The following is a 21,500-nucleotide window of genomic DNA, read 5'->3' as shown; positions in this document are numbered from 1 at the left end:
AGTATTCTAACTGGTTTAATAACTCATCTGGGGGCAACGCTATATTGAGTCCCTGCAGTAGGTCTGTTACATACAGTGTACATTCTTTATTGTGTAATGACTACTTCACGAGACTCGAAGTACCGTACTGTTTGAAAAATTAAAGACTAAGACCGAGAGATGTCATGACAGGTTTGATGCGGGCCGCCACAAATTCCTCTCCTGTGCCAACCTCGTCATCTCAGAGTAGCACTTGCGACCTACGTCCTCAATTATTTGCTGGATGTATTCCAATCCCTGTCCTCCTCTGCAGTTTTTACTCTCTACTCTCCTTCTTTTGACAATGTTAACTGGAATGCTCTCTTTCAAATTCTGAAGGTGGCAGGTATAAAATACAGGGAGCGAAAGGCTATTTACAATTTGTACAGAAATCAGATGGCAGTTATAAGAGTCGAGGGGCATGAAAGGGAAGCTGTGGTTGGGAAAGGAGTGAGACTGGGTTGTAGCCTCTCCCCGATGTTATTCAATCTGTATATTGAGCAAGCAGTAAAGGAAGCAAAAGAAAAATTCGGAGTAGGTATTAAAATTCATGGAGAAGAAGTAAAAACTTTGAGGTTTGCCAATGACATTGTAATTCTGTCAGAGACAGCAAAGGACTTGGAAGAGCAGTTGAACGGAATGGACAGTGTCTTGAAAGGAGGATATGAACATCAACAAAAGCAAAACGAGGTTAATGGAATGTAGTCAAATTAAATCGGGTGATGCTGAGGGAATTAGATTAGGAAATGAGACACTTAAAGTAGTAAATGAGTTTTGCTATTTAGGGAGTAAAATAATTGATGATGGTCGAAGTAGAGAGGATATAAAATGTAGACTGGCAATGGCAAGGAAAGCGTTTCTGAAGAAGAGAAATTTGTTAACAACGAGTATAGATTTAAGTGTCAGGAAGTCGTTTCTGAAAGTATTTGTATGGAGTGTAGCCATGTATGGAAGTGAAACATGGACGATAACTAGTGTGGACAAGAAGAGAATAGAAGCTTTCGAAATGTGGTGCTACAGAAGAATGCTGAAGATAAGGTGGGTAGATCACGTAACTAATGAGGAGGTATTGAATAGGATTGGGGAGAAGAGAAGTTTGTGGCACAACTTGACTAGAAGAAGGGATCGGTTGGTAGGACATGTTCTGAGGCATCAAGGGATCACCAATTTAGTATTGCAGGGCAGCGTGGAGGGTAAAAATCGTAGAGGGAGCCCGAGAGATGAATACACCAAGGAGATTCAGAAGGATGTAGGTTGCAGTAGGTACTGGGAGATGAAGAAGCTTGCACAGGATAGAGTAGCATGGAGACCTGCATCAAACCAGTCTCAGGACTGAAGACCACAACAACAACAACTCTCCTTCTAGTATCTCGGAAGTTACTCCCTGACGTCTTAACAGATACCATCCTGTCCTATCTTGTCAGAGTTTTCCATTATATTCCTTTCCTCTCCGGTTCTGCGCAGAACTTCCTCATTCCTTGGGTGTAGTAAAATATCCGCTACCAGCCACAATAAAAGGTAATTTATTTGTCACACGACCGGTTTCGGGTTTGCGCCCATCTTCAGGTGTTTATACATTCATGTACATGTTTTTACTGTTGGAGATCAATAAAGATGAAGCACCATTATTACAGTTATGCTGCGGTGATAGTTTTTCCACTTAGTTACACACTTATGGTCATTTTCACGTCCATATTTCAGTTTTACCAAGTACAGCTTCATATTACACTACTATGATGTGCACTCGTAAAATACACTATGTTTACATGAATGTATAATCACCTGAAGATGGGCGCAACCCCGAAACCGGTCGTGTGACAAATAAATAACTTTTTATTGTGACTAGTAGCGGATATTTTTCTACACCCAATAAAGGAACAGTCACGGAGTTCGACAGCATCCACTATGGATAAAAATTCATTCCTCATTCCTTACCTTATCAGTCCACCAAATTTTCAACACTCTTCTGTACCACATCTCCAATACTTCGACTGTCTTCTCTTACGGTTTTTCCACAGTCTGTGCTTCGCTATCATTCAATGCTGCGCTCCAAACGTACATTGTCAGAAATTTCTTCCTCAAATTGAGGCCTATGTTTGATACGACTTCTCTTTGGCCAGGAATGTCCTTTTTGCCGGTGCTAGTCTCCTTCTTATGTCCCTCTCGATCCGTCCATCATGATTTACTTTGCAGCCTAGGTAGCAGAATTCGTTAACTTGATCTACTCCTTGATCCTCAATTCTGATGTAATTTATCTGAAATTTTTCCGTATCTCCCGTCTTTTTCCAAGAGTATACATTTCATGATTCTTTATCAGAGTATTCGCTGTCATTCAATGAAATTTGTTGCAGAGCTCAATTAATATTTCTCCTTTTTCATTCCTAGTACCAAACCCATATCCTCCTGTAACCTTTTCTTCTACTCCTTGCCCTACAACCGCATACCAGTCCCCCTTGACCATTAGATTTTAATCTCCCTTTACGTACTGAATTATCCGTTCAGTATCCTCATATACTTTCTCCGTGTCTTCATCTTCAGCTTGAGACATCGGCATGTACACCTGAACAATCGTTGTCAGTGTTGGTTTGCTGTCAATTCTGATAAGAAAAATCCTATCACCAAATTCACCCTCCGCCCTACCTTCCTATTCATAACGAACCCTTCTTCCGTTGCACCATTTTCTGCTGCTTTTGACATTACCCTACACTCATCTGACCAGGAATCTTTTTTTTTTTTTTTTCATTTCACTTCACTGGGACCGACTATGCCTAGTAGATTGAGCGTCTGCCTTTCCGTTTTCAGATTTTCTTGCTTCTCTACCACGTTCAAACTACTGGCATTTCAGGCCCCGATTCGTAGAACGTTATCCTTTCTTTGGTTAGCTTTTCTTTTCTCACGGTCTCCTTCCCCTTAGCAGTCCCGTCCTAGAGATCCGAAAGCGGTAGTAAGTCAGGGAAACATAAAATTGCGAAAAAGGGAATGAAAATAACAGACCTCTTTCACCCTACAAACAAGTAGTCTACAGAGAGAAATCTTCGATAGCGACCACTGAGATCAAGAACCAATGATGTGGTATGATAAAGATATGATGGCGGAGATAATACGAAAATAGGGTCTCTTATTCATGATTAAAAAGTTAGTTTCGTAAACTATTGGTCTGAAGCTGGGTATCCAAAACGCCCTTTTGTCGTAGTTAAAACTCTCTTTTATGTTAAAATTTCCCAGTTTTAGCGCAAAATGTGACAAGCCGGTCCGGCTAAAAAAATCTTTCCAACCATACCTCATTCATCCCTATTAGCATGTGTTGAGGGAAAGGGATCCAGGCTTCAGAAGTAATACGTACAATCAGTGCTAAACAAAGCCACCTCATACGGGACATACGGGCGATCACTCGGCTTAAGCTTAACGTCTTAAGCAACGGCTGCGCTTCGGAAACATTGCAGTTAACGGTCAGGGCTTCCATTGCCGAGAGAGAACATAGAATGCGTGAAGGAAAATGTCGAATATAACTGTATGAAGACAATGTGGCGATTCCCGTATCTGTCGGTCCTGTATTTACTTCGGAAGTTACTTGTCCTGTTCACTGTCCGACCTAATTGGAACCTGAAGGCTCGTCTTTGTAATTACTGCCTCAGGGAGAATCCACACAAGGTAGGGGCTAAACTACAAAAATTATGTAATCGCAAATAGGCCCTCACTATGTCTGACTAATCAGAAGTAGAGTGTAGTACCTTATTATCTGAACCACAAAAATCAAGGAATAGTTCACTTCAAAGAGTAAATCGAATATTATTCTTAAATTAATCACTAATTTACTTGTAATGGGGAAATTTTGTTGGAATCTCACTGAAAAACCCTAACGCAATAGATCACACAGTTCATCCAGCCACATCAGTATTATTTAAACTATTAAATCACGTTCAAAAGCAATTGGTAATACCACAGTTATATTTCCACGTATGTCATACAAGTACTCTGTCAAATCCCTGACTACTGTGAAATTTATTCTCTTAAAGAAAATCTCGGTGTTGTTCTATCATTACATGATTATCACGTAACAGAACTGTGTCATTACTTTTTGGTGTTTTATTATTCATTTTCAGCGGTGGCTGTCGATAATCTTTGTCATTAGCGTTAGTGTCAAGATCTACTTTCTTTCAACAATGTGGTATATACCAAAGAACTTTTCAGATTCTTACAAGCTGCCAAGGTATCTTTGTAACAATAATGCAGCACTGGGAAATATGTTAACTGTCATACTAATATGTATTTTACATGTGTACTTATTTCAGTTTTGGCTCTGAGCAGTTGTACTTCTAGTGTGCCTGTGTTTTAGTTTTCTCTGTTAACTCGTGGCGCCGTATACAATTGATATACAACATGTTCTACACTACCGTTACATACTATACTTGTACCCGTATTTGTATTTGTACCTCTACCATAACGGTAACCTTTAATACTGGTATACTTGCACCATTGTTATGTCATCCGTTGTGGTTTGTACTACATGTCTGTTATTTAACTTTCAGCGGGCTAAATGGCTGTTACCAGCCAGAGTCCAACAAAAATTAGTAAATAAATTCTCGACCGGCCGTCGGTCAGACACCACCAGTAGCCAGCTACTCAGTCCAATGGTCGCGCGTGACACAGCATTTCGTAATGTTAAAAGAAGAGTAAGCTATAGGGAGGGACGGTTAATATACAGTATGTGAAAGAGCCAAGAAGGAATAATAAGAGTGGACGACGAAGAACAAGTGCTTGGATTACAGGGATGTAGTCTTTCACCCCTGCTGTTAAATCTGTACGTCCAAGAACCAATGAAGGAAATAAAAGAAAGGTTCAGAAGTGGAATTAAAATTCAAGATGAAAGGAATCAATGATACGATTCGCTGATGACATTGCTATTCTGAGTGAAAGTATAGAAGAATTACGTGAAGTGCTGAATTGAATGAACAGTCTAATGAGAACAGAATATGGATTGTGGGTGGATCGAAGAAAGACGAAAGTAATGACAAGTAGCAGAAATGAGAACAGCGAGAAACTTAAGGCTTGATGGGCAAGAAGTAGATGAAGTTAAGGACTTCTGCTACCTAGGTAGTAAAATAACCAATGATGGACGGAGCAAGGGGGACATCAAAAGCAAGCTAGCACCGGCAAAAAGAGCATTCCTGGTCATGAGAAGTTTACTAGTATCAAACATAAACCTTAATTTGAGGAAAAAATTTCTGAAAATGTACATTTGGAGCACAGCATCGTACGGTAATGAAACATGGGCTATAGGTAAACAGGAACAGAAGAGAATCGAAGCTTTCGAGATGTGGTGCTACAGACGAATGTTTAAAATTAGGTGGACTGATAAGGTAAGGAATGAGGAGGTTCTGCGTATTATCGGTTCTGCGCAGAGAAAAGGAATATGTGGATAATACTGATGAGGAGAAGGGACAGGATGACAGGACATCGGTTAAGACTTCTCTGGTACTAGAGGGCAAAAACTGCAGAGGAAGACAGAGATTTGAATACGTCCAGCAAATAATTGAGGGCGTAAGTTGCAAGTGCTACTCTGAGATTAAGAGGTTGGCACAGGTGAGGAATTCGTGGTGGGCCGCATAAAACCAGTCAGAAGACAAGGAAATTCTTCATCTTGGACATGTCTGTATACTCAGCTGTCCATTTGCCGAACGTTACGCGAAACGCAATAACATGTCGGTAATACGCGTATGCTTACAACGATTTCGAGCAGCTTTTATGAAAAGATGATACATACAATTTACGCCTGTCAATGTGTTGATTACTTGCGGTTGCAGTTTCGACAATTTGTCATTTGTTGAAAGTACTGGGTGCATTCAATGTGTCCTAGATATGCCGTGTTTGAAGCAGCACATTAATATAAGCACAAAGAATTGTGTTAAGGAGTACTTCAATAGATCTAAAGTTGTGTCATATATCAGCAATACTACGAACAGAATCAGATGGATCACATTTCACGCTGATATAGTTGTTAATAGGAAGGTGAGTATAAGCATTCATTACGAAAGCAAAGTAAAACAAAAAAGAAGAATATTAAACATTAATTCAGAAGCTTCAGAGGCATCTATCGCCAAACATAAGACAGATAAATAGATAATTAGAATAAGACGGCCTCTACCGTATGAAAAGGTACAATCACAGACGGCGAAGTTCAGTACGACAGTCCAAATATGCAACTCGTACTTGATATGGCGTCAGATGCTATTTGCATTTCATCTAGGAGAAACGGGGCGTTCCTTTCGTGGGCGTGTGTATTCAACAGTAGTTTTGATTTACATTCTATTACCATACAGAGATCAGGTTATGGCGCATTTTTAATGTCGTCTGAGGGCGCGAGTGAATTACAGAGCAGTAAAGTCTGTCCTTAGGGAGGGGCATTGTTGTGACGGCTTCTGGTGTTGAATAGAGATGGGGATATAGAGGGGGGAGGGGGAGAGAGGGAGGGAGAGGAGAGTGGGAGTGAAGCATATGTGTGTAGTTTGTCCACGTGCCAGTGACTGTTCTACCTGCATCGAGTCTGCGCAGACTGGAACGTAAAGGTGTAGGTGTTTACGAAGAGAAAACGATTAGTATAGGGGGAGGTAGCGGATGAATTTTATTAATAATCGTAATGTAAACACTCGGCGTACGAGTATCAGAGCGACAGCGAAGTAAAAGTGTATTATTAATGGTAATAATGATAAGGTTATGCTTTTTTCTCTGTCACGTGAGAAAGTACGTATCTGAAAATAGGTCGACAGTTGAGAACTAGATGTAAGATTTCAAAATGCTATCTCGACAAGAGAAAGCATACTCACGTTAGCAAGGAACGTACTGCCGTGGCATCCTAGTGCGAGAATATGTTTGGAAGTCCTGCTGCCTTCGCATGATATGACCGATTTCATTAAATTCGATCATTTAAGTGGCAGTGGACGAGCTGGTCAGTACAACGCCCACAAGTGTGCGACTGACACCCAACAACAAACGAGACTGATGCTAGCGCGTTAGTGCTAGGTTCAGTCACTGGTGGTAGTCTTCAAAACAGGAACCCATCTGGGTATACACAAGTGTGCGTGATGACACGCCTCAGGCAAATCACATCTGAGTTGGTTCGTTCCGCTCCTGAGAACGTACTACACGTCGTTTCCCTTGAGCCTGCACGGGCAATATTTGCCCTCCGGCAGAACCCTAGAACCCGTCTGTACGAAACTGCTCTTTCTACTGGCACTGAAGTGATCGATTTTGATGAAATTTATCACAGCGTAAGGACACAATCCAGGAAAGAAAAAAGAGTCGCACAATAACAGGCCTAATACGAAATGCCTCACCTTTTGTATAGAGTGAACATACCACCAAAAACGTTGTATATCTCAATGTTTGCAAGACGATAATTATGGTATAGATGTGTACGACCAGAAAAAAAGTATTTGAACTCCGCTGTTTAGCTTTTAAGGCCTCAGGTTCAATATTCCATACAGTATATTTACAGAACTCTTTTTGTACGCAGATCAGTAGGTGAGAATTGGATTTCCAGTTAAGCGTGTTGTCCATGCATCAATTGACCAATGTCTGTTAAAGGTTGCATAAGTGTTTAAATCTATCTGTAGGAAGGTATTACTACAAGAAAAATGTTTTATTTTGTCACAGATCTCCTGGTAGTGGGTATCATAATTTTCTTATTTAATTTGCCATACCAATGTCTTACTATGTCGTGAAAGTACTTTTCGATACCCGTTAATGCATACGATGTCTCCCATATCCTCTTCTTTCTTCGGCAACTGCTTTTCTTCCTGTGTAAAGACCGCAATAATGCACAATTATCCTTAATTAAAACCTGATCAAAATACAGACGGCTCTGAACTCCTACATTTCCTTTGTAGGAAAGGAATAATAATAAAAATATGGTATTTAAAAAGAAATGTCACATATTCTTAGAGGAGGTAGTATTGGTCAAAAATACACTGAAGAGCCAAAGAAACTGGTACACCTGCCTCATATGATGTAGGGCCCCCGCGAGAACGCAGAGGTCTCGCAACACGACGTGGCGTGGACTCGACTAATATCCGAAGTACTGCTGGAGGGATCTGACACCATAAATCCTGCATGGCTATCCATAAATCCGTAAGAGTAGGTGGAGATCTCTTCTGAACAGCACGTTGCAAGGCATCCCAGGTATGCTCAATAATGTTCATGTCTGGGGAGTTTGGCCAGCGGAAGTGTTTAAACTCAGAAGAGTATTCCTGGAGCCACTCTGTAGCAGTTCTGGATGTGTGGGGAGTCGAATTGTCCTGCTGGAATTGCCCACGTCCGTCTGAATGCACAATGGATATCAATGTATGCAGGTGAACAGACAGGACGCTTACGTACGTGTCACCCGTCAGAGTCGCATCTAGACGTATCAGGAGTCCCATATCACTCCAACTACACACGCCCCACACAATTGCAGAGCCTTCAGAGGATCCATGGTTTAATGCGATTGTCTCCATACCCGCACACGTCCATCCGCTGCATACAATTTAAAACGAGACTCGTCCGACCAGGCAACAGGTTTCCAGTCGTCATCAGTCCCATGTCAGTGATGACGGTACCAGGCGAGGCCTAAAGCTTTGTGTCGTGCAGTCATCGACGGTACACGAGTGGGCCTTCAGCTCCGAAAGCCCGTATCCATGAGTTTTCGTCGAATGGTTCGTACGCTGAAGTTGTTGATGGCCCAGCATTGAAATCTGCATTAATCTGCGGAGAGCTGCACTTCTGTCACATTGAACGATTGTCTTCAGTCCTCGTTGGTCCCGTTCTTGTAGCATCATCTTCCGGCCGCAGCGATGTCGGAGATTTGATGTTTTACCGGATTCCTGATATTCACGGTGCACTCGTGAAATGGCAATATGAGAAAATCCCTACTTCATCGCTACGTCTGAGATAATGTGTCCCATCGCTCGTGTGCCGACTATAACACCATGTTCAAACTCACTTAAACCTTGATAACCTGCCATTGTAGCAGCAGTAACCGATCTGACAACTGCGCCAAACGATTGTCTTCTATAGGCGTTGCCGACACGCAGCACCGCTGTTTACATATCTCTGTGTTTAAATACGCATGCCTATGCCACTTTCTATGGCACTTCAGTGTAGAAGAAAATTTCCTATAATGATATGTCCGGAAAATGCTATCTGCTGAGATATGGACGTATCTGTCCTGTCATTCCCTTCTGTCTGCTACTGTCCTTAAAAGTCCCAGTAGCTAGAAATACAACGGCTTCAGCTCCAGTGAATGGGGAGGCCATGCTACGCGACCTCATCGACCAATGATTCGCCCACGAGAAGTTGCGGTGAGGTTCTGCCGCAGGATGTGCAGGAAACTGAGTGATGCCCCGTCACGCATATGTTACATCGTTATCTTTCTGCAGGAGTAATGGTCTGCTGTAGCGCTGGTAATTCATCGCGCAGAAATCAATAATACACAGCACGTACTAAGGAGCTCGCAGACGCTGAATATTGAACGCCTCAGAGCGGTATTGACAGTTTGCACACTATGCTGAAGAAGACTGCAGGAATTTAAAAGTATTGACGCAGTACACATCTGTTCCCACCGATACTTCGCGATTTGCGGACGTGTAAACAACTGATACAGCGTACATCATGAAAAACAGACGTAGGGAATCATCTCTTTAAGTGCATTCAGCGGAGTAGTTTGAGTCCATGTTTAATATTTACTCAGTAATTAGCTGCAGAAACAGTCGACAAAAGTATTTAACTGCAAGGAAGTAACATTGGAACTGTTTATTCGTTCGTTTCAGAGACTTTAATTATTTATTAGAGAAAAAACATAATGGCACTACCCACCCACCCTCCGTAATAATGTATCTCACTCTTTTCAGCATTGTAGAAACTGTAAACAAGGTGTAATAAGTTTCAACAATTCGTTGAAATGTTCCTAGTTCATAAACAAAAAATTTCCGTAGTTCTCTGCTTCTGCTCCAAGTTCTCTTACCACGTTAGTGTGGCCTTCCAACCCACTTTTTCGCCCACCACCGCTTCATCTTGTTGCTCTTCTTGCAGCACGACTCCAACCGATCGCAATAGATGCTAGTTCCGCATCATCGAGCGCCCACATGTTCGCTACAGAATTCTACCTGACGCGTTACGAGCATAAATATTGCGCAGCGATGTTGTGGCGTTCTTGGCCTCGCACTGACACAGCATTATTGCACAATAAATACCGAGTGTGTGAGGTCCCATTTAATCTGCCCAATAAAGTGTATTGGTCTATGGGTCTGCCACCCACAACTCCTGCTCACCCTGATGCCTCACCTCCATGATAGCTCGAGGATTTGCGTCAGCCCGCGAGCGCATACTGTGGCAGTTTACTATGCCGCCTCCTGTGACCATCTGCACCATTCAACACCATACATTACCTCGTTACTAGCAAAACGGTCGGTAGTTCAACAGGCATACAGTTGTAAGAAATTTTCTTCTAGTTTCGTCGAATACTACTTTCTGAAGAAATACGTCGCACTTTCTCTTTCTTTAAAGAGACCCTGTAGCCACAGCGCTAACGATACGGTCACATTACAAAGCAACTGAAAATAAATTTTAGATGTGGTACCGCTACATGTAACAGGAGTTCTGAGAATTAAGGGTCCCGGGTTCCAATATGTCTTCCGGTGAATATGTGCTAATATGTTCTCGTTGAAGTCGAAAATCACTCTACTAATCGATGTTACCTTCAGTGTTGGTGAGAATGGTGATTACCTTTTGTTACACGATAATGTAATGGAACTCGAGTTCCTATACGTCCTCTGGTGGATATGTGCTAATATCTTGTCGTGGAAGTCGAAAATCACTCTACTAATCGACGTTACCTTCAGTGTTGTGAGAATGGTGATTACCTGTTGTTACACGATAATGTAATGGAACTCGAGTTCCTAACGTCCTCTGGTGGATATGTGATAATATCTTGTCATGGAAGTCGAAAATCCCTTTACCAAAAAATGTTTTCTTCACCTTGGAGAGAATGTCGATTATCTTTTGCTACACGATAATGAAATGGAACTCGGGTTCCTATATGTTCTCTGGTGAATATCCGTTTACTAATCGATGTTTCCTTCACCCTTGGTGAGAATGGTGTTTACCATTTGTTACACGATAATGTAATAGAACTCGAGTTCCTATACGTCCTCTGGTGGATTTGTGTTAATATCTTGTCGTGGAAGTCGAAAATCCCTTTACTAAAATATGTTTTCTTCACCTTGCAGAGAACGTCGATTATCTTTTGCTACACGATAATGAAATGGAACTCTGGTTCCTATATGTCCTCTGGTGAATATCCCTTTAGTAATCGATGTTTTCTTCACCCTTGGTGAGAATGGCAATTACCTTTTGTTACACGATAATGTTCCTGTTCCATCTCACTGTCGACATGGCGATCGAAGCATGGTGGCGACAGCAAGAATGGCGGTTATCGCTGAAACAATCGGTTTTCGTTTCCTTTAATTTACGTCTATAGTCACAAACTTTTTGCTAACAGATTACAGGTTTCGGTCTATAATGACCATCATCATATCTGTTTTAAAAAACAAAGTCCTAATGTACTGCAGCCGTAGAGGCATCGTCAAATGTTAAATGCAGAATCAGCACCAGCCTCGTCACTATGGCTGCAGTACATTAGGACTTTGATTTTATAAAACAGATCTGATGATGGTCATTACAGACCGAAACCGGTAATCTGTTAACAAAAATTTTGTGACCCTAGACGTAAATTAAAGGAAACTTATTGTATATATGGGTCACTGTTTTATTCGTGACAATATCTCAGCTTGTGAATCGGTTTTCGATTATATCGGTATTATTCCATGCCAGTTTAACCTTAATGCTAAGACCGCTCAAAATAAACGCTTTCTGAAACAAACAATTTTTGCGTTTTTTATTGCTATTGTTTACTGAATAAACGTAAAAACCGAACAAAAATTGAAATTTTTGACTGTCTCAGTTTCAAAATACATAGACTCAAAATATTTAATTAAATAGGTAAATAGAAGAAAACTTAGTCTGTCCATCGTTCTTTTCTTGGAAAGTAATTAGTGTCTGAGTACTACAAAAATCTCCTGTATACTGTTACCTATAATTGTTTGAAACACTGCTCAAAATTCATGCTGTAAACGCGGATTGTACCACTATTTGGACATTCCGAACTGTCAGTGGTAAAGGGTGAAAATTGACGTTGAAGAACTCTGTTTTTCGTTTTAATTATCCTAATCAGCTACTTTCTATTTTTATTTATTCTATGAATGAATTGCTATGTTTTTTATTTGTTACTGCTACCATAATTTCCTTCCTCTGTTGTTATTTCATAGAAATGGCTGACAATTCTTTAATCTTTTAAAGCAAACGGAGCATTGTGCTTCATTGCTATGTCATTTGGTAAAAATATTTCCAGACTAGGGTCGGTGCTATTCTGCAATACGACGGAAGTATGGCGACGAGAAACTACCGAGTAGATCAGTCTTGAACACAGCACGCACACACTCGACAATAAGCACATTATTGTCTCAGCAATGCCGTACCAATTGTTATTCCATGTATTTGTTACTCGTTTCCGTTGGCATCGTTACTAAAATAGGTTGATCGCTTTTCTCATTTTCTATAATAATGTAATATTCCACACTAATGCAAATTTGACGAATAAAAATTACTCCTTTCATCTAGAAAATCTTTATTTCAAAACGATAAAATTTAGCACTGCTGCTATCGATAATTAATATTTCGGTTTATTACTCGATTATTAGCAAAAAAAAAAAAAAAAAAAATTGTCACAACCAAGACCAAAAAATACCGAAAAATACCGGTTATTCAGAACTAAAATAGCGGTATCGGTTTTAACCGGTCGGCTTTTTCCGTCCTTAGGCGACAGCTCCCTGTATTCGCCCAACCCTCCAGGTCATCGATATGCCCGGCGCGGCCGTTCGTAGCCACAGTGGTGAATGTGTACATTCAGTTTCTTGAATAAAATGACTTTGAGATTCACTAATGTTAGTGGCGATAGAGAATGTGGTCAGCTAATGAGAAGGATGCCAAATGCTCATGGGATTAATAACTGCGCGCATAGGAAATGAAGGTCCTGAATCCTCAGGCTCGCTATATGAGCTGATTTGTCAAACACAGGACCTGAATTTTGTCAAACAGTTAATGTTCGTTCATCTGTCGAATGTAGAAGCAGCTCTATTTACATGCGATGGAAAGGTGAGCTTTTTAAAATTTCATTCGATATCTGTGAAAGACTAATAACGCAAATATTTAAAGGAAAATATTTTCCGAACGAAATATATATAGCCGCGCGGGATTAGCCGAGCGGTCTAGGTGCTGCAGTCATGGACTGTGCGGCTGGTCCCTGCGGAGGTTCGAGTCCTCCCTCGGGCATGGGTGTGTATGTTTGTCCTTAGGATAATTTATGTTAAGTAGTGTGTAAGCTTAGGGACTGATGACCTTGGCAGTTAAGTCCCATAGGATTTCACACACATTCGAACATTTTTTTCGAAATATATATATCTTGTTTCAGAAATGATGGTCAATATTCAGAGTTATGACAGGAATGATAATTCGAAACAAACAATTCAAGTAAATATGGGCTCTAAAACGCATACCTCACAAGCTATGGGGGTGGTGGTGGTTAGTGTTTAACGTCTCGTCGACAACGAGGTCATTAGAGACGGAGCGCAAGCTCGGGTTAGGGAAGGATTGGGAAGGAAATCGGCCGTGCCCTTTCAAAGGAACCATCCCGCCACTTGCCTGAAACGATTTAGGGAAATTACGGAAAACCTAAATCAGGATGGCTGGAGACGGGATTGAACCGTCGTCCTCCCGAATGCGAGTCCAGTGTGCTAACCACTGCGCCACCTCGCTCGGTACAAGCTATGAGCAATTCTTGATCTTCAGTACTGTGAAACAGAACACCTGTACTGCAAGCTCTTTGCTTCCCATATTTAGGGAAGTGGTAGTATGGACCAAAACAAGAAAAAAAATGATGCACCGGAAAAAGAGAAAGGTGTCCAGTAAAGAAGTGCTCTAAAATGCATGCCCTGAGAGCTATGAGTACTTGTTTGTCTTCGCTACTTTGAATCTCAGCTCTTCTAATGAGCAAATCCTCATACCTCTTAAGGTACGCATTTAAGACCACATGTTTTGATCCGTATTATTACTTTCCAAAACATGGAAAGCAAAGAGCTAACAGTACAAAAGATTTGTTTCACAATACTGAAGATCAAGAATTGCTCTTAGGTGTTGAGCTATGTTTTTAGGGCCCATGTTAACTTGAATTTTTGGTTTCGAATTATATTTCCTGGCATATCCCTGAATATTGACCATCACTTCTGAAACACCCTGTATATGTATAAGTTGGGGTATGTCTGCAGGGAAGTGGAAGTGTATCTACTCTCGGTAGGCCTCCTTTAACGTCCCATTCCCGAAAGCTACTTTATTCGCAGAAAATCTATTTTACTGTGTTACTGTCTCAACATACAGGTCCTTCAGCAGTTTACCATACAGCATTAGAAACATGTATGGTTCCATAGAAAAAATGCTATCATTGTTTCTGTATTTCTGTAGATAAAAGAACGTTTTTATTACCAAGCAAACAGCGAATTACTAACCCGTTTTCGTAATTCCGTTTTCATAAAACCTCGTTTCGAAATCTCAAACGGATTACAAAATATTGAGGGTATTAAGACTTAACGACTAACGCAATGTAAGCTTAAATGGTGGTTGTGAGTGGTTTGATAAACCACGTACGAAACAAACAACTGTATAACAAAGGGACACTGTTTGTTATAACTGTTTCTAATGCGATGAGGCGTGCTGTATTGCCAATCTTTAAGATATATTTCCTTCACAATGGAATGTGATATGGCTCTCCATCTGGCTTTCAAACTAATTTAGATTTGTTGACGGTGTTTGCTACACAGAAATGTATGACAAAACATGCAGTGAATGTAAAGTACCCAGCAACCACATATTTCATTGCAAACTCTTCACATTATATATGGCAAATTTTTAACTTGGAGGCATCATAACAGCTACGATCAACAAAGGAAAGGCAACTAATTCATTACCAAGCAGTAACGTGAATCTATAAGATGCGAAAGATGTTCTTAACTAAATAATCGCTTGATGCGAAGTAAGGAAAATATGAAGAGGTTATTTCAATAGTGGTACAAGTCCATTTTTGTTCATTGTGAGATACAGAGTCCGAAAGTTAAATGAGCGCTGAAAAATCTGCAGTTGAGATACCAGAAATATCCAAGCATATGGCTTCTTGCTAGAGATGAATCTTTCTGTTTGTCTGGATCATTAATTGTAGAAGCATTATAGGCAGAAAAGTGGAGGTAATGGACTTGTACCACTATTGAAATAAGCCCTTCATATATGAATCTGAAAACAGTGTTTTCTGTTTAACAGGTAGACACTAAAGCTTTTACGGAATACTAACTTCAGTAACAGATGTAACTTTGTATTAGTTGCGTAGAAGATTTTATAGAGGTCTGTACCAACATCTGCTGCTGTTTGCTCTACAATCCAAATAATGCAAAATCCACTCTGGGTATCTGCCTCGTTTTCGTGCAAACCGCATGCACTTGTAAGCCTGTTCATGGACTTGCAAAACATGCAACACGTAAAGCACGAGAAGGACTGTGATTGGTCGATGCACCGCCGCTAGCACTCGACCCAAAGAGAGGTCGACCAAAAAAGTAATTGAGAACTTCAGCAAACGTGAATAATTTAATGATTATAAAGAATCCGACTGCACTGCAAATAGAAACCGGATATTGACCTAGGTTTTGGTGTGGATAACCACGCCTTCTTTGGAACACACTAAAACTACAAACTGCCTAAAGAATACAGAACGCCCTAAAGGGCAAAAGACTCGCATAAAATGTAAAATAAACAGTACGTGTGTACCATGTCAATAGCTGTACTTAGCTCAAACGTCAGAAGCTTGCTTCCTCACCCCAGCCAAAGTTCAGTGGGCTGCGGGCTCTCAGGTAAACTCATAAAAGTAATTTTAATCGATGTTTACCGCCCCCATGGGGGGTAAATGGAATGGGTACTCACATGCAAGCAGAGGAAGTAGACACCAGAGCAGCGAAGTAGATAGAGTGGGCACTCACATAGAAGTAGAGGGAGTAGAGAGAGTGGGTACTCACGTAGAAGTCGAGGAGTAGACAGCAGAGTAGTTCGAGTGGGTCGTCGAAGAAGTAGAGGGAGTAGATAGAGTGAGTACTGACATAGAAGTAGAGTAAGTAGATAGCAGAGCAGCAGAGTAGATGGAACAGGTACATAGAAGTAGAGTGAGTAGATGGCGGAGTAGATACAGTGGGTACTCACACAGAAGCAGAGGGAGTAGATAGCAGAGTAGATGGCGTCAGTGACTCACGTAGAAGTAGAGGGAGCAGATAGAGTGGGTACTCGCATAGATGTAGAGTAAGTAGATAGCGGAGCAGCAGAGTAGATGGAACAGGTATGTAGAAGTAGAGGGAGTAGATGGTGGAGTAGATACAGTGGGTACTCATATAGAAGCAGAGGGAGTAGGTAGCAGAGTAGTTCGAATGGGTAGTCGATGAAGTAGAGGGAGTAGATAGTGGAGTGGAGGAGTGGGTAGAGTGGACATTCACGTAGAAGTAGATGGAGTAGATAGACTGGGTACTCATATTGTATAGAAGTAGAGGGAGTAGATAGCAGAGTAGTATAGGGAGTAGATAGCAGAGTAGATGGAGTCAGTGACTCACGTAGAAGTACAGGGAGCAGATAGAATGGATACTCACATAAAAGTAGAGTAAGTAGATAGCGGAGCAGCAGAATAGATGGAGCAGGTACTTACGTAGAAGTAGAGGGAGACGGGGTGCGTCTTGGCGGGCACGCAGGCGAGCGTGTCGGAATGGCAGCAGCCGGTGTCGTCGGCGCACTGGTGCAGCGACGCGCAGTGCGGGATGTAGCGCTTGTTGGGCTGCGGGAACACGTCCTTGACGCGCACCAGCCGCGGCACCGGCCACCGGCACTCGTGTTCGCGGTTCACGCGGAGCGCGTTCTCCACCGCCAGCCGCACCTCGTCTGCAACACGACAGCACGAGGCGAACCTGAAGAGAGGCGCTTGTTGAATGGAAATGAGGGTCTGATCAGGGTAAGGCTTCTAGAAGGACGATGTAACATTTCATCCCGATCAGTGTACGAAAAAGTTAAACACCAAACGCATTAAATATAAAATGCATCTGAGAAGTATGATGAATAGCCTCAGAAAATCAAGAAAAAAAAAGAGTTAGAAACAACCCTTCAAAATAATCATCATAAGCTAAAACACACGTCTGACCTCGGTCGCATACGTGTTCGCAACTGTCAACAAACGATTCATCCGCATAATATATCATATGCCGCAAGCCATCTTAAGGTGTGTGGTGGAGGGTACTTTTTTTACCACTAATTGAGCCCTCCAGCCCTGTTCCATTCGCGAATAGCGCGTAGGATGAATGATTGTTGATAAGCTTCTTGTAGTGGCTCTGATTTCTTCATTCTCCTCATGGTCATTACGCAAGACGTATGCAGGGGAAAGTAATAGAGAGGGGTCCAAAAAAGTATCCACTGTTTAAATGTCCATAACTGCTAAACTAATTGACGGAGTTGCCTCATCTTGGTAGTATAATAGTTTTTAGTTCCGGAAATCGCCACACAAGCGTTCTATTGCGTTGTTTTGTTCCTGATCATCTTAGATCATTTACTTGCATAGAACACCGAGTGAAATTTTAACGTCCACTGATTTATGGTCGGTACCGAACGCAAAAAATTGACATCAACGTCATGGTCAGTGACATATCAAGACGTTTCACTCTGTACTTTGGAGTATAAATACTGTTACGACGGATCGAACTCATTTATATTTTTCGTGTATTAAGAAGTGATAGTGGAGATCTGTAAATAATAAAAATATACTTGTTGCATGGAGCGATTGTGATGTTGTCGAGCCGTAGGAGGAGCAGAGATTGCCCAACTCTGGCGTTGCTGAGGACGAAGCTCTCTCCTGCTTTTAGACGTTAAGCCACCTGCCTTGAGTAAGCGGAACGCCGCAAGTACCGTGAAAGCAATCGGAGATTGTTGCCGCAGTAGCGGCGCGGTGCTGTAGACCGACTAACAGCGAGTGTTGTGCCGCAGAGGAACTTCTTGTCTTTATAGGGAAGGCCATGAAATACAACCGGTCACGCATTTCCATTACAGATGTTTATAGGGACGTTACCAGTGCTTGCCACAGCACTGGGCTCTAGTCATTAGTGTTACGAACTGTACATGAATACGTCAACACGGAAACTAAAAGAAAAAAATTGAAATTTTTGTATTTATTCCCGTTGCAGTCGCTGAAACAAATTGTAGCAAGGTGATTCGTTGATTCTCAGTTCAAAATAATCTATCCTGATTTTTAAATCAGTAGCAGTTTCTAAGAAATTGTGAGGTTTATTCCGTCTATGATATTTACGTAACTTCCACAAGTATTTGTAACTTATATTTCCTTTCTGTTTTTCTCATTGTGGCTTTTTTTATGTATAACTTCTCGCATGCACAAAAAATATATTGCTAAAAAAGGTCTGTAGGTGCTTATTACTTGTTTCGACCTCAGAATAGTCATTACTTGTAGAAGATTCTACAGTGTGATTCAGAATTCCTGTTGTGGAGGAGACTCGGTACAGCAAACCCATGTTCTGAAATACGCCATTTGCAAGATAAACGACTTTGAACGGTGGAAAGCAGTGCACACTGACAGACGTCGGTGTCTCGTATCACTTTCTGTCTTGTGTGAAGTCATTCACATGCCATCAGAGAACAACCTCATGTACATCAGTTATCACGGGTGCGATCGAGAAAGACGGTGCATTACAGAATGGCTGAGAACGCGTTTCCCGTATTAAAAAAAAAAAAAAAAAAAAAAAAAAAAAAAAAAAAAAAAAAAAAAAAAAAAAAAAAAAAAACATCACACACATCCATGCCCGAGGCAGGATTCGAGCCTGCGACCATAGCGGTCACCCGGTTCCAGACTGTAGCGCCTAGAACCGCTCGACCACCCTGGCCGGCTCCCGTATACAACGACGCGTTGGTCATCAATGGTGAAAGTGGGCGAAGGTCAGCGCAACCGCGATTTGCGACGAGGAAAACCCATATGCTACACAGCCCCATATATTTCAACATCGTTTCGGTGAGTGCTGGATTTATCCATGCTAGTCTGACAGGCGCGCGTATTCTACCGCCCTGTCTGACAATATTTGGCCTTCCTGCAAGACGTACTGGTGCGGCATTTGGGGGATGTGGCACTGTGTATCCACCGGACGATGTGGTTCCAGCAACGAACGCCAAAGCTGGGACAGGTGGATAGGCTGTAGTGGACCGATTCGTTGACCAATGCGATCACCCTGTTTAACCTTCACGCGCTCGTGCGGGCGGTGAAGTGACCGCCTTTTTGCAATTTCGCCCCATACTTACTCCACAAAGGTAACGAGGCGGCTGGAGGGACATGTATTCTCTAGTTGCACCTTTTTCCGGCAGATGCTGCTCAAAGTTCGTCCAAGTCCCACCTCTCTGTTTCTCAGGACAAGTTCAAATAGGTCCGAACACGTTCGGCGGTCAGTTTACCGCCTTGCAAGCGCTTACGGCACTAACGAAAACTGTCAGATACCGCCTTGCGAGCGCTTACGAGACTTTGTTCTACTCGTCTACTTCGGAATGTAATTATTTCTTTTTGTAATTCCCCTATAATTCCTCAATTTTATAGACTCTTCCAATTCTCTAGTGAATGTGCATGTGCTCCAGAATTTCAACATCAAGGAGAACACAAAGGTGGCCTGCATGTATATTTTTCCGCTTAGTTGACTTGGCAGGAATCAATTTGTTACGCCTTTTTCAATTCAACACAAGTAATATGAAAGAAAGAACGAGAAGACAATTCTTACATGCGTTATCTTTGGAACTGATGAGCGAAAACCTGAAAGAAAGAGCTAAATTGAAGCATTTGCCAAAAGATTTGTTAGTATTTTTGGAAAATTACAGAGAGAGTGACTTAGTTTATCCAGCTGTATCAAGCCCTACAACGAGAGGAATATGTTATTTGTGTGGCTCAAAAAAGAATATAAAAACAAAGCGACAATGCGGTGAATGTGGAAGAAACGTCTGTCTACGAAATTCAACCACGACAGTTACGTGCAATAATTTTTGTCAGCCTCAAAACGAAAATGAAATGGATACAGACTGATCAGCATTTTTCATCTGACAGAAATGTTTGTGACGTTTTCAATCAAAAATTCTTTTGGAAAGCAAAATTAGCTTTTCTTGTGACGAATCAAGATAGTGAATAATTCTAGTCTTAAGTATTACATTATATAGTCCCAAAACATTACAATTAAAAAATGTTCTTATATTTCATTTGGGTATTTGGCTTCCTTTTTGTATTCCATTGTATATTTTATTGTTCAATAAATAATTTTGAATACAATTGTGTTTGCAACATTGTGTGAGATATCCTATGTCGATATTTTATGGAAATATGACCTTTAAAAACGGAAAACCTCAAGAGATCGATGGTAACTCTCGGCCGGTCGGCCGACCGCCCGTGCGAGCGCACGCGTGACTATTTCTAGCGCAAGCGCGTGAAGGTTTACACCTCTGGACCTATGTGGAGAGTAGTGTTAACGAGACTCCTGTGTGGTCACAGAACGATCTCTTTGCCCGTGTGTAATGGACGCAGCGGAGGCCATTCAGAGCACTCCTGGACTTTTGGGCCGTATATATGTGAATATTGTTCTCAGTTACACTTTCTGCAATGAAACTCGTGGTCACCACTTCGATCATACGTTGTAGTGCACACACGTACTAGTTGGTTGATGCATGTGCGGCGTATCTTTTGACGTTCTTTCAAAGTCGTTTATCTTCCAAAAGTCGCATCAGGAAAAGTTGTGAAGCGAAACAGACATAAATTTGTTTGTATTCATATGGTCCCAGGACGCGTCTGAAAATATTCATGCAGAATTACTGTGTCATTGAGCAAATAAAATCACCACAGAGGGTAAGATAATTTGCACATACAAAAATAAATATAAGCCTTTATACACGATAGTTACAATTAAACTTTCGCTATTTGAGGGGCCCCATTAAAAAAGAGCCATCGTAGGACAATGAAACCTTGTGGAAACATTGGTAAGGACATACACAAGAGAAACAACGAGTAAACCGTTGAAAGAAACACATTTCAATTTCCAGACGAGAGAGCAATTACTGGCATTATGTTCCAGGAAGCAGTGATTGAGGAGGGAGTGAGACAGGATTGTAGGCTATCGCCAATGTTATTCGATCGGTATACTCAGCAAGGAGTAAACGAAACAAAAGAAAAATTTGGAGTAGTAGTTAAAGTCCAGGGAGAAGAAGTACAAACTTTGAGGTTTGCCAACGACATTGTA

The 21,500-nt window shown here is 41.5% G+C and overlaps 1 protein-coding gene across 1 annotated transcript in view; it reads right to left on the bottom strand.

Moving 5' to 3' along the window:
- The window catches only part of LOC126416207 (uncharacterized), a 1,274,366-nt gene that overhangs the window by 466,697 nt on the left and 786,169 nt on the right, over window positions 1-21,500 (bottom strand). The window contains exon 3 of the mRNA XM_050083799.1: window positions 16,895-17,124. Coding sequence (XP_049939756.1) covers window positions 16,895-17,124 — 230 coding nt within the window. The remainder of the gene's footprint in view (window positions 1-16,894; window positions 17,125-21,500) is intronic.

This window comes from Schistocerca serialis, chromosome 8 (assembly GCF_023864345.2).
Source record: "Schistocerca serialis cubense isolate TAMUIC-IGC-003099 chromosome 8, iqSchSeri2.2, whole genome shotgun sequence".
Lineage (NCBI taxonomy): Eukaryota > Metazoa > Arthropoda > Insecta > Orthoptera > Acrididae > Schistocerca > Schistocerca serialis.
This window is presented reverse-complemented; position numbering and strand designations above follow the sequence as displayed.